Source organism: Anabrus simplex, chromosome 2, assembly GCF_040414725.1.
Source record: "Anabrus simplex isolate iqAnaSimp1 chromosome 2, ASM4041472v1, whole genome shotgun sequence".
In the NCBI taxonomy this organism is placed as follows: Eukaryota; Metazoa; Arthropoda; class Insecta; order Orthoptera; family Tettigoniidae; genus Anabrus; species Anabrus simplex.
Genome location: NC_090266.1, coordinates 1,115,105,970 through 1,115,119,104, shown reverse-complemented (window position 1 = coordinate 1,115,119,104; position 13,135 = coordinate 1,115,105,970). Strand labels below are relative to the sequence as shown.

Genomic DNA, 13,135 nt, shown 5'->3' with positions numbered 1-13,135 from the left:
TCAGGTAATGGTAATATTAGGCAATATCAGGTTCTTAGCAACCTTGAGTTCTGAGGGTCCTGGGTTTGATTCTGAACTAGGTGAAGGATTTTGGTCGTGTCACCTTAATTTCTCCTTCTCAGGAATTGCACATCTTAATGTGTCTTAATAAACAATTGAAGGGTACACGATAAAAAAGGGGAATGTCAATGTAAAACAAAAAAATTAATTAACACTACCCATATATACTTTATGGTCAGGAGAATAGTTTAAGACAATTTCCAACCAAGTAAAGGGAACAGTCACAGAAATATAACAAGTTTCAGAATACATGTACAATTGATGAAAGGGGAATGTCACCACAGAACAAGAAACAAAAGAGGAACGTCAGCTTGGTATGTGGCAGCACTGTTTTACACGACGCCAAGTTGAATTATGGAGAAGAATCCCAATAGTCCTGTGTCATATGAAACCTACCGGAAAATATTCTGTAACAAATTTAACATAAGTTTTGGATATCCTCACACGAATACGTGCAGTACATGTGACTTATGAGCAGCTGAGGTTAAAATTAGAATGTCAAAAATAGAATCACTTAACAAAGATTGTGCAGAGCATAAGGAAATTGAAGCTCAATTATATCACTTAGGCATTCAAAACAAGTTGTATCTTAAAAAAGCTGAACAGTTTTATACACGTAAACGACTTGCGAGGCTCACTTTCAAGAAATATTGTGATAGGAAAGCAGTAGCAATAGATTTCCAAAAGAATTTATGCATACCTAATTTATCCACTAACGACGCGTATTACCGTAGACAGCTCTCACTGTTCTCCTTCAATATACATGTTTTGTCTAGTGAACACACTGTATTCTATACATACCCAGAGACAGTTGCACATAAAGCATCAGATGAAGTGTGTTCTATGTTACACCATTTTATATTTTGTGAACTTGGTGACAAGATAAACCACTTCACAATCTTCTGTGATTCTGCATATGGACAGAACAAGAACTCGACTGTTTTCAGATTTCTCCACTTTGTAGTACATCATGCCAAACGCATCGATTCTGTGAAAATAGTATTTCCAATTCGTGGGCACATGTACTTTGAGTGCAATATAAACATTAATTTGCAGCTGAAACGCCAGAAGACTGGGTGGATCATTTTAGGAGTGCCATAAATAAGCCCTTTCCTTTCCATGTAATCAATGTTGAACAATGATTCGTCAATGGACCACTTTTTTGACTCCTTTGTACAGAAAAGTTTGCCCTTTTAAAACTAGACCTATAAGGGAACTTGTCATCTCCATTGAGAACCATGATTCATGGAATAGAGAGACAGTTACACTGGCCATTTGGAAAGACCTGTTGTAAATGCTCCAAGATCAACTCCACACTTTCCAAAAACACCAGTTAGTGAGATCGTTCTTCCAGAGTCATCTTATGAATGTAAGTACAAGAGTTAGTGTACATGAAGTTTCTCTACATTTGCAAACATGCTGGGAATATTGAGATTTTAAATTTGTAATTTATTTCTATTTCAGGTTTACATCCCATATCTGCAGCAAAATTCTCTGATCTGCATGTCCTTAGATCATTTTGTGGACCAGAAGGAAGATCCTTCTTTCATACACTTCCTCACTATTAACTGACAGGGTAATATTATTATTTGTTAGGTTTTCTTCTTTTTTTTCTTTTTAGGTCTTATTTCCATGATAATGTGTTCATAAGAGACAGACATTACCCTTTATTTTCGTGACAAATGTGTATTTACTTCACTTTCCATTTTTTTTTAATTATAAAAGTAAACTCTACATTTTCATTATTACCTATGTACAATACCAATACATTAGGCTAACCTTACATAATATAGTACTTTATGTACATGTATTATTGTAGACAGTAAGGTTGAAACTTTCAAATTGAATCATCTCAGTTTGTAGAAAATATGACATTCCCCCCTTTTTCCCATGTAGCCTTCAATTCTTTGTTTACATACACAACATACCACACCAACAGCTACCACATAAATCTGCAATAGTTAATATGTCCCTCCACATAAAGTTGCATCAGGAAGAGCATCCAGCTATAAAACTCAGCCAAATCCAAATGTAGTGCTGATCTCAAATAATTGGGAAAAAGGACAGGAAAAAGAAATTCAGTTTAATACCCTCAATAAAAAAAAAATAAAAAAACCACCATTCATGGCATGGGTTATTGTAGTCATGTCCTAGTTCGTGAACCATGGGCAATGGCTGAGTGGCCTAGTAAGTGATCCTGAGAGTCGGGATACCAGTTGCTATGGAATGGGAGTGGGCATCTCTGACATTCTGAGTCATGGCCCTCCTTGTGCTCAGGGGGCTAGGACTATACAATCCACTGGTGGTCCATAACCCGTTAGAGGAGACATCCTCACGTGGATTATGCGTAAGTAGGGTAGCATACTGCTTCATGAATTTACCGAGCTCAGAACATTTTAAGCAAGCCTCGGACCTATGGGAGTAACGGACTTCCACTCCCATTTGAAGGCGAGGGACTCCTTGGAAACAAATGGAATTCGATGGGGAGCTATCAATATTAATGGGGCTTATGGAAGAAAGAAAGTAGAACTGGCTGAGTCAGCAAAGAGGATGCATCCGGATGTGCAAGAAGTAAGTGATATTCGGGTAAGGGGAGATAACGAGGAAGAGATAGGAGATTATAAAGTGTACTTGATGGGTGTTAGAAAGGGAAAGGCAGAGTGTGGGGTAGGGCTGTTTATCAGGAATTCCATTGCACGCATCATAGTTTCTGTTAGGCACGTGAATGAGCGAATGATGTGGGTAGATTTGGCACTTGGAGGAATTAGGATGAGAATTGTCTCAGTGTAATCACAATGTGAGGGTGCAGATGAGGATGAAGTTGACAAGTTTTATGAAGCACTGAGTGACATCATGGTAAGGGTCAACAGCTAGGATAGAATAGTGCTAATGGGCGATTTCAATGCGAGAGTTGGAAATAGAACTGAAGGATACGAAAGTGTGATTGGTAAATGTGGGGAAGATATGGAAGCTAATGGGAATGGGAAGCGTTTGCTGGACTTCTGTGCTAGTATGGGTTTAGCTGTTACGAATACATTCTTCAAGCATAAGGCTATTCACCGCTACACATGCGAGGCTAGGGGTACCATATCCATAACAGACTGTATCTTAACAGACTTCAAATTCAGGAAATCTGTTATGAATGTACGAGTTTTCCGGGGATTTTTCGATGATACAGACAACTATCTGATCTGTAGTGAACTAAGTATCTCTAGGACTAGGGTAGAGAAAGCGAAATCTGTCTGCAAACGAATAAGGGTAGAAAATCTCCAGAACGAAGAAATTAGAAGAACATGGATATAATTAGTGAGAAGTTTCGAACAGTAGACTGTAAGCAGGTTCAGGATATAGAAAGAGAATGGGTGGCATACAGAGATTCTGAAGTAGAAACAGCAAGGGAATGCTTAGGAACAACTGTGTGTAAAGATGGGAAAAGGAGAACATCTTGGTGGAATGATGAAGTGAGAGCAGCCTGTAAACGTAAAAAGAAGGCTTATCAGAATAGGATCCAAACAAGGGCCGAGGCAGACAGGGATTTGTACGTAGATGAAAGAAACAGAGCGAAACAAATAGTTGTTGAATCCAAAAAGAAGTTGTGGGAAGATTTTGGTAATAACTTGGAAAGGATAGGTCAAGCAGCAGGGAAACCTTTCTCGACAGTAATAAAGAATCTTAGGAAGGGAGGGAAAAATGAAATGAACAGTGTTTTGAGTAATTCAGGTGAACTCATAATAGATCCCAGGGAATCACTGGAGAGGTGGAGGGAATATTTCGAACATATTCTCGACGTAAAAGGAAATTTTCCTGGTGGTGTTGCGAACAGCCAAGCTCATGGGGAGAAGGAAAATGATGTTGGTGAAAATACGCTTGAGGAAGTGGAAAGGATGGTAAATAAACTTCATTGTCATAAAGCAGCAGGAATAGATGAAATTATATCTGAAATGGCAAAGTGTAGTGGGAAGGCAGGGATGAAATGGCTTCTTAGAGTAGTAAGATTAGCATGGAGGGTTGGTAAGGTACTTTCAGATTGGACAAAAGCAGTAATTGCACGTATCTACAAGCAAGGGAACAGGAAGGATTGCAACAACTATCGAGGTAGCTCATTGATTAGTATACTAGGCAATGTATTCACTGGCATCTTGGAAGGGAGGGTGCAATCAGTAGTTGAGAGGAAGTTGGATGAAACCAGTGTGGTTTCAGACCACAGAGGGGCTGTCAGGATCAGATTTTCAGTATGAGCCAGGTAACTGAAAAATACTACAAGAGGAATAGGCAGTTGTGTTTATGTTTCGTAGATCTACAGAAAGCATATGACATGGTATTGAGGGAAAAGATGTTTGCCATACTGGGGGACTATGGAATTAAAGGTAGATTATTGAAATCAATCAAAGGCATTTATGTTGACAATTGGGCTTCTGTGAGAATTGATGGTAGAATGAGTTCTTGGTTCAGGGTACTTACAGGGATTAGACAAGGCTGTAATCTTTCACCTTTGCTGTTCGTAGTTTACATGGATCATCTGCTGAACGGTATGAAATGGCAGGGAGGGATTCAGTTACCTGGAAATGTAGTAAGTAGTCTGGCCTATGCCGACGACTCAGTCTTAATGGCAGATTGTGCCGATAGCCTGCGGTCTAATATCTTGGAACTTGAAAATAGGAGCAATGAGTATGGTATGAAAATTAGCCTTTCAAAGACTAGATTGATGTCAGTAGGTAAGAAATTCAACATGTCAGACTGGTGATACAAAGCTAGAACAGGTCGATAATTTCAAGTATTTAGGTTGTGTTTTCTCCCACAATGGTAATATAGTGAGATTGAATCTTTTTTTTTTTTGCTATTTGTTTTACGTCTCACTAACACAGATAGGTCTTATGGTGACGATGGGATAGGAAAGGCCTAGGAATAGGAAGGAAGCGACCATGGCATTAATTAAGGTACAGCCCCAGCATTTGTCTGGTGTGAAAATGGGAAAACATGGAAAACCACCTTCAGTGCTGCCGACAGTGGGGTTCGAACCCACTATCTCCCGAATACTGGATACTGGCTGCACTTAAGCGACTGCAGCTATCGAGCTCGGTTGAGATCGAATCAAGGTGTAGTAAACCTAATGCAGTGAGCTCACAGTTGCGATCAAAAGTATTCTGTAAGAAGGAAGTCAGCTTCCAGACGAAACTATCTTTACATCGGTCTGTTTTCAGACCAACTTTGCTTTACGGGAGCGAAAGCTGGGTGGACTCATATCTCATTCATAAGTTAGAAGTAACAGATATGAAAGTAGCGAGAATGATTGCTGGTACAAACAGGTGGGGACAATGGCAGAAGGGTACTCAGAATGAAGAGATAAAGGCTAATTTAGGAATGAACTCGATGGAAGAAGCTGTACGCATAAACCGGCTTCGGTGTTGGGGTCATGTGAGATGAATGGAGGAGGATAGGTTACCTAGGAGAATAATGGACTACGATATGGAGGGTAAGAGAAGAAGAGGGAGACCAAGACAATGGTCACACTCAGTTTCAAATGATTTAAAAATAAGAGGTATAGAACTAGTTGCAAAAAGATGATTGTGGGACGTTTAGTAAATTCACAGAGGCTTGCAGACTGAACACTGAAAGGCGTAACAGTCTTTAATGATAATCTATGTATATATTTCCTACTTTTCCCCAAATTAAATTCGAAACAAAGTACACCTAACATACTTTACTTAGAACACGTGATCTACCGAACACCAACTGAACTACTTGATATAAAATTTAAATAAATGTTGCTACTCTTAATTTCTACCAACAAGCACTAAATACCAATATATATATGTATGTAGCATTAAGGTGATGTCATTAGGGAAGAAACCTAAGAGGATTGAATGTCAGGTAGGGAATGTGAAACTGAACATGTACATCATTAGTAGTATTTAGGATGTGTGTTCACCCAGGAATGTAGTACAGAAAGTGAGATTGGATGGAGTGAGCCTGCAGTTACGATGAACGGTATTCTGTAACAAAGAAGTCAGTTCCTGGAAGAAGCTATCTGTACACCAGGTTGTTTTCGGACCAACTCTGCTGTACGGGAGTGAAAGCTGTGTGAATTTGGGATATCTTATTGATGATTTAGAAATATTTCTGATGATGATGATGATGCTTGTTGTTTTAAGAGGCCTTACAATCTAGGTCATCGGCCCCTAATGGTACGAAATGAGACGAAATGAAATGACAAATTAAAAGCCCAAAAACATCCACTGCCCACACTCCAAAACATGCGGATGAAGAATGAACGGATGGATATGAATTCAAAAACGATCAGTGGAACCGACCCACAGTGCCTTACATGCACAGAAGCTGGCGTAGAACAATAGTATTACTGACCAAGGCACTACTTCTAAGAGCAAAATACTGCATCGATGATTCTTGTTGTTGAAAGGGGTCCAAAATCCAAGTCAGCGGCCCCTCACAATGGTACTTATCGCTAGGAAAGTAGAACCGTGGTATGTGTCCTGCTGCGGTACTAATCAAGTATAGCGTAGACTCGCAGTATTCCACACATTATGGTACTACTCACAGGTAATGAAATTTGCACATGTATTACAGACCTATGTTGGTTCGCACACTGCAGCACCATTTACAAGCAACGCAAACCTATGGTGTTCATCATATAAGGGTACTAAGCACAGGGACTCTTACTCTCCTGTGGTGTTCCTCATATAGTGGGTACTAATCATAGGCAAGCCAGAACCATAGGTTCCCTCATCCCATGGCGTCGCTCATATAGTGCTACGAATCACAGGTACTGTAAAAGCCGTTGTGCTCTCGGCTGTTACTAATCACAAACCTATTTCGTACGCAACATAGTGGTACTATGCGCAAGTAAAAGCGACCCATGGTGTTCCCCGCGTGGTAGTACAAATCACAAGTAGTTTCATGGTTGTAATTTGATCATCCCTTGGTCGTCCCTTTTAGTCACCTCTTATGACAGGCAGGGGATACCATGTGTGAATTCTTCGTCTGTGTATCCCACCTACAGGGGGTTATTAAGAAATAACAAACATGAAAGTAGCAAGAATCATTGCAGGTACAAACAGGTGGAAACAATGGCAGGATGGTACTTGGAACAAGGAGATAAATGTAAAGTTAGGAATGAGCTTGATGGATAAACTGGCGTCGTGGGATCATGCAAGAAGAATGGAGGAGGATATGTTGCCTAGGAGCATAATGGACTCTGTCAATGAGGAAGACTAAGGCAATGACGGCTAGACTTAGTTTTTAAGAATTTAAAGTTAAGCGGAGTGGATCTACAATTAGGCCTCAGGGCTAGTTACAGAGGATCGCAGAGATGTTTAGGTTAGTTCACATAGGCTTTCAGATTAAGTGCTGAAAGGGATAACAGTCTATAATGAAGATGTATGTATGTATCTTTTATTTCTAGTTCTGGAGCAAAAGGGAACATACTAAACTGAAAATTACAGAGGTTTTCGATTTATTGAGGTTTTGCTGTATACGGTTCTGAAGTCATCATGCCGCTGTAGGACATGGGCAGCTTACGTGGCGGTACTGGGTCTGCGAGGCCTAGATAGCCCTTCCCCCTCTTTTGCCGACGCCTTCATTCCTCTTTTTCCCCCTGATTAAATAGTGTTAAGATAGGATGGCTGCCTAGTTATACTTCACTACCTGTTATTTCGAATCCATTTTTTGTCTACATCATATAACTCTGATTCATTCACACATGAACAGCAACTTTCCTTGCTGATGTTCTTCCTTGGAAAAGTGATTAAGAGGACACTATCAAACGTCAACATCATCGTCCTTGCAAGTGCTGTCTACCATTTGCGTTTGACATACTGATGTGGCTAAGTTTACAGCCAACTTAAGGATTGACTTCATCTGTAAATGAACATCAATACTGACAAAACTGTCGATTAGCATGTTTAGTATATTATTGCTCGTTATTTACTACCTTCTCACCCAAGTGACCAAGGTTATAATTTCAGTTAATTCATTTTTCAAACAAGAAATTATGTGGTTTGGATTGTACGTAAAACAGGAGGTCCTAGGCTTATGATCACAACATCAACAGTCACATTAAACTATATGATTGGAATTATTCAGAGATTCAGAGTAATTTTCTGAGAAACCATTCTGACTCATTCTTGAAGATCTATCACAAATAACACAACTTTTAAGATTAAAAAAGAGAGAAATTCTGAGAAAATTCCTCTATATGATGATAAAATAACGAATGATGTTCAGCATTGTACATACGTTCTGTTTTGATACTTGATTTTGTCGTAGAGAAGTTCATCCTTTTCAAAATGTGGAACACTAGTTTTCCCCAACAGGTTCCCTACTTCCTGCATCATCTCGTCCATTTTTTCTTCCATTGCAAAAAATGCGTCGGTCCGCAGTTTCTAGAATCAACATAATGAACTCATAAATATCAGCTTTCAAACCACTAGAAAAGATTCTATTTTAACTAACGTGTAATTTTAATATCAACACTGAATTTTTTTTTAAAAAGTAGATTGTTATTAATTTATCCTGTAGCTAATCATTCAATGCATTAATATCAAAATATAGACACCGAACACCAACATCGTTAATTCTCCAAAGGAGATTTTTAGCTTAATCAAGTTGTTAATTATTTTAATGTCTTAATATATGTACTGATGATGGAACAAAAGGGTTGAAACATGTCTATAATGTTAATGTAAGTTGTATCAATCTTACAGATTGAATTATAAAGTACTGAATATGACACTACAGTTAACATGGACCAACAAGATGAATTTCATCTCTTGTAATAACATAGAACTAATCCAGTAAAAACTTACCATCATCTTCTCGGTAAATTTGTCAAAGGCATCAGACCGCATAGGATCACGCCCTACAAAAATAAGTAAACCAAGAATAGAGAACAGTAAAGCAAAAACAGGCAATACAACTACAAGCAATCAAGTATAAGATTACCAACAGTCTTAAGTCAGAAGAATATAAAGAGATGAGGAGCAAATCATATCCTAACAACATGGATATCATGAACAGGAATTTGAAAGATAAAATTTACGACTTGACCTCACAAGTTTTTTTTTTTTTTTTTTCCTCTTCAGGGGCCACAGGTAGTAAACATTACACCTCATTACTCTAAGCTTCAGACACCAAATGGTACATAATATATATTAGTCCACAAGATTTTTTCACTGCCATCTTCCCGTGTTCACAAGTAGTCAGCAGAGCACATAGGCTCAATTTAGGACATGGCTAGGGTTTAAAACCAGATGCACTTCCTGCCATCACACTCTGGTACTCATGAAAATCTCACTCAAAGTCACTGGGATTTGAACATGGGATATTAGAACCGACTGAAGATGACAGCAGGGCATCTATGATAAGCTAAGTGAAGAAAAGTGGCCTAGGTTTTGCATGGAATGATGTGTAGTATATAAATGATCTGCATTAATATTATTCTCACCCAAAATGTTGGAACCAAGGCCATAGTAAAATTCATTTCCCATCAACTATCTCCTGAATAACTTTTGCATCATCTCGCCGAGTTAGACGTACTGGGAAAGGAAGGAGTGGGCTCAGCAGACATGCCTTCCTGCTCGAGTCACTCCAATCTTCGAGTTCATCGCATAGGGTCTATCCACCAAGAGGTTTCACGTCGCTGAGTGTTACTGTTTATTGCATTCACACACAGCGTTCGAACAAGCAAGACCCAGCTCCATGTAAATGTCAATGAAAGTGAAATCATACATTCTTCTCTGCAAATGTACACCTAGCGTTGAATGAAACTACTCATTTAAAGCAGAGAATATACTATAAATACTCTAAACCGGTACACAATTTGAAACTCTGTCATAAATATTATGTACATTGGGTGGTTCACCATCCCCTTGTGATTTAGTTTTCTGCATTCCACCACTTTTACTGCAATTCTAAAATACATCGTTCCCTCTCCTTAAACCGGGATAATATAACAAGATGTCTGTTTACTGGCTAGAAGACAGCAAGAATGTTGAGTGCCACAATTATTGCTTCCTCGAATGATGCTGTAAAACGATCTAAGATATGAAGAGCACATATCATACAACAGGAGGTGCACACGCGCAGACCAAGGAAAGGCTAGAAACTGCGCGCTGCATGTCAAGCCTCGCAAAAGCTCACTTGGCAGTGACCCGTTGGGAGTTGTGATGGTGTCTGAAGGTTCAAATCCCACACAAGTATTTTTTTTTTAAATCATTTTGCCGCCAAGTGCCTGGGATGCGGTAAGGTTGCATACTTGATAGCTTCCACAGACTCATTTGTTTATTTAGCCCTGTAATGGGCCATATGTATAGTGGCATAGGGTGCTGAGCCGGGTTTGAAGAGGACGAGGAGGTGGTGGTCTGCGGCTAGGACACAGCCAACAAATAAGCTACGTCGAACGTTTCCCAAGCTTCAAAAGACCACAGGCAGGACAAAGTGTGCCTCATTGGAATGATAACTACATGCGATGACAAGTAGGTATGTAGCTGTGCAAACTCCTCTCCTTCAAGGTAAGTTACAAAACAACACAAAGCTTATTCACTGTCTTGCGATGTATTCCAGTGAAGAGCACGTTATCTTACTCATCTATGGAAAAACTAGACAGAATCAGGAAAATTTGTGAAATTCTATGACGATGTATCCACACAAGAAAGCTTTTACAAGGAGACATGAAACGTGAGTGTATCTGGTTTATTCCTGCAGCGAACTATCTGTACAGCACAATGCCCGTATCGAGAATGCTATCCGGATATAAAAACGACAGGCAAGACTTTCTTAGTGTGAAAAGACATCTGTGTGTTACTGCGTCTCTGAGAAGGACACGATGATGATGATTGTTGTTTAAAGGGGCCTAACATCATAGGTCATTGGCCCCTAATGGAACGAGATGGATGACATGATATATGAGTATTAAAATTTTAAAATATATCCACTGACTAGAGTTTTAAAAAATTGGCGATGAAGAAAAATTATGAGATTAAAACAATCAGTGGATCTAATTCGCAATGCCTTTATTTTCTAATAAGTAATAAAAAATACAGGTAACAAAGGAATAAGTTATTGCCTGGAAGTACAGTGATATATATATATATATATATAATTCACGTTAGACGTTAAAATAACACATTAAAATATGCAACACAAATTAAAATAAAGTCGATGGGATAAAAGCGCAGTTAACACAAATACACTAGGACAAAGGAAATCATTACACATGATAAAAAAGACCACTATCCCTCATAAAACGGATGAAGAGGTCTGCTGACTGCTCGTCATCTCGCAGGATGAGGGAGATAGTACTCGGGAGGTTAAGTCTATGAGTAAATTTCTTTCAAGAATAACTGTGTCCACCTATTCAATACAATTATATTCTGTAGTGATTATATCCTACATGAATTACATATACTAATTAGGTACATGTTTCGCCCTAGTTTTGGGCATCATCAGCATAATGATAATCTTAAGGTCAAGTTCTTAATCAACTTAAACATTTGAACTTAAAAACTAAACACAATGGTCTTGTACTTAAACAATTTATACAAAAAGTTGTGCTTTAGATGATATTTACATAGGTTTAAAATGTGTTCATTAATTAAAACCCAGAATTTTTGACAAGGAAGCAATTAAAACTATAATACATTGACAAAAAATTGTCCAAAGAACAAATTGGAACTTCACCAACTGTTGGACAAATCATTAGGTTGATAGTTTGTAAAAATGTGTTTATCCAAAGGTGCTTATGATCACCTATGTCGTAGGTTAAGCCTATGGCGCAGATCGACCAGGTCCACACACTCCGTAAAGATGTGTACCGCGGTAAGATGATCGCCGCACGTACACACCGGAGGGGTTCTCCTTTCAATAGATGGGAGTGCGTCAGGATACCGTGGCCGATCCGAAGACGACATAATACCACTGCTTCACTCCGAGAAGCCCGAAGGGAAGTCCTCCATACCTCCATTGTTACTTTTATCACTCTCAGCTTATTTGGAAGTGGAATGGCCTGCCACTCCATCTCCCAATGGGACATAACCAGATGTCTCAGCTGAATGAAAATATCACTTGTTGCAACCTTGTAAGGCAACGGGGGTAATGTAACTGCCTCCTTGGCAGCCTTATCTGCAAATTAATTTCCCTCTACACCCATGTGGCTTGGAATCCACATAAACGCGATTCTGGTGCCGGCATCCGAACACCCGGCCAGCAGGTCCTGGACCCCCTGCACCAGAGGATGCCAAGGGAATCAGGTATCAATAGACTGTAGCGAACTCAAGGAGTCAGTGCACAGAAGAAAGTGTCGGCGCTCATCGAACAGTGCGTACCGCAGAGCTTCACAGACAGCGTAGAGCTCTGCTGTGTACACACTACAGGTTTCTGGGAGAGCAAAAAGAAACCTATCATTGTCAACAACGAACGCACAGCTCACCTTCGTTTCTGTCCTTTAACCAGCCGTGTAAATGATGACTGAACCTGGATACCGGCCAACAATGGTTAAGAAGAGCCTCCGATAAATCGAAGGGTCCGTGTTTTCCTTCGAGCTAGTGTGCACATCCAGGATTATTTCAGGTCGTCATACTACCCACGGAGGTACCCCACTTGGTTGACAAGGCAAGGCAAGGAACCTAAGGTACATGAAACAATCTGTGACTGCTATTCAAGCGTATTCCAACCGGCCGCATTGCTCGGGGACAAGCAGCGTACAACTAATGGTTTCTGTACCGGGCGGTACACCTCCACGACGCAAGTTCAAATCTTGCACCAATTGAAACTTCTCTACTGGAGAAACTTGGAACTTTTAACTACTGAACTAATTCCACGGTTATTCAGAAGATGTCACCGAGTGTTTTTGATTTGCCTTTGTTTTTCAACGATTAAGGAGTGTGGACAATCTCTAACAGATATCTCTACCAAAAACTATGATAATGCACTCTGGTGTAAAGGAATGAACTCTCCTGAAGAAATATTGTATTCCTAAGTTTTGTTTTTACTAAATTTTGTTCTGTGGTTTGTGGGTTGGCAACAGTTATCCTTTCTTTCCGCCTGTTTTGAATTTAACCAA

The 13,135-nt window shown here is 39.5% G+C and overlaps 1 protein-coding gene across 1 annotated transcript in view; it reads right to left on the bottom strand.

Moving 5' to 3' along the window:
• The window catches only part of LOC136863323 (sterol O-acyltransferase 1), a 115,769-nt gene that overhangs the window by 72,279 nt on the left and 30,355 nt on the right, over window positions 1-13,135 (bottom strand). Inside the window, exons 2-3 of the mRNA XM_067139710.2 lie at window positions 8,883-8,935; window positions 8,314-8,459 (exon numbers count right to left, since the gene is read on the bottom strand). Coding sequence (XP_066995811.2) covers window positions 8,314-8,459; window positions 8,883-8,935 — 199 coding nt within the window. The remainder of the gene's footprint in view (window positions 1-8,313; window positions 8,460-8,882; window positions 8,936-13,135) is intronic.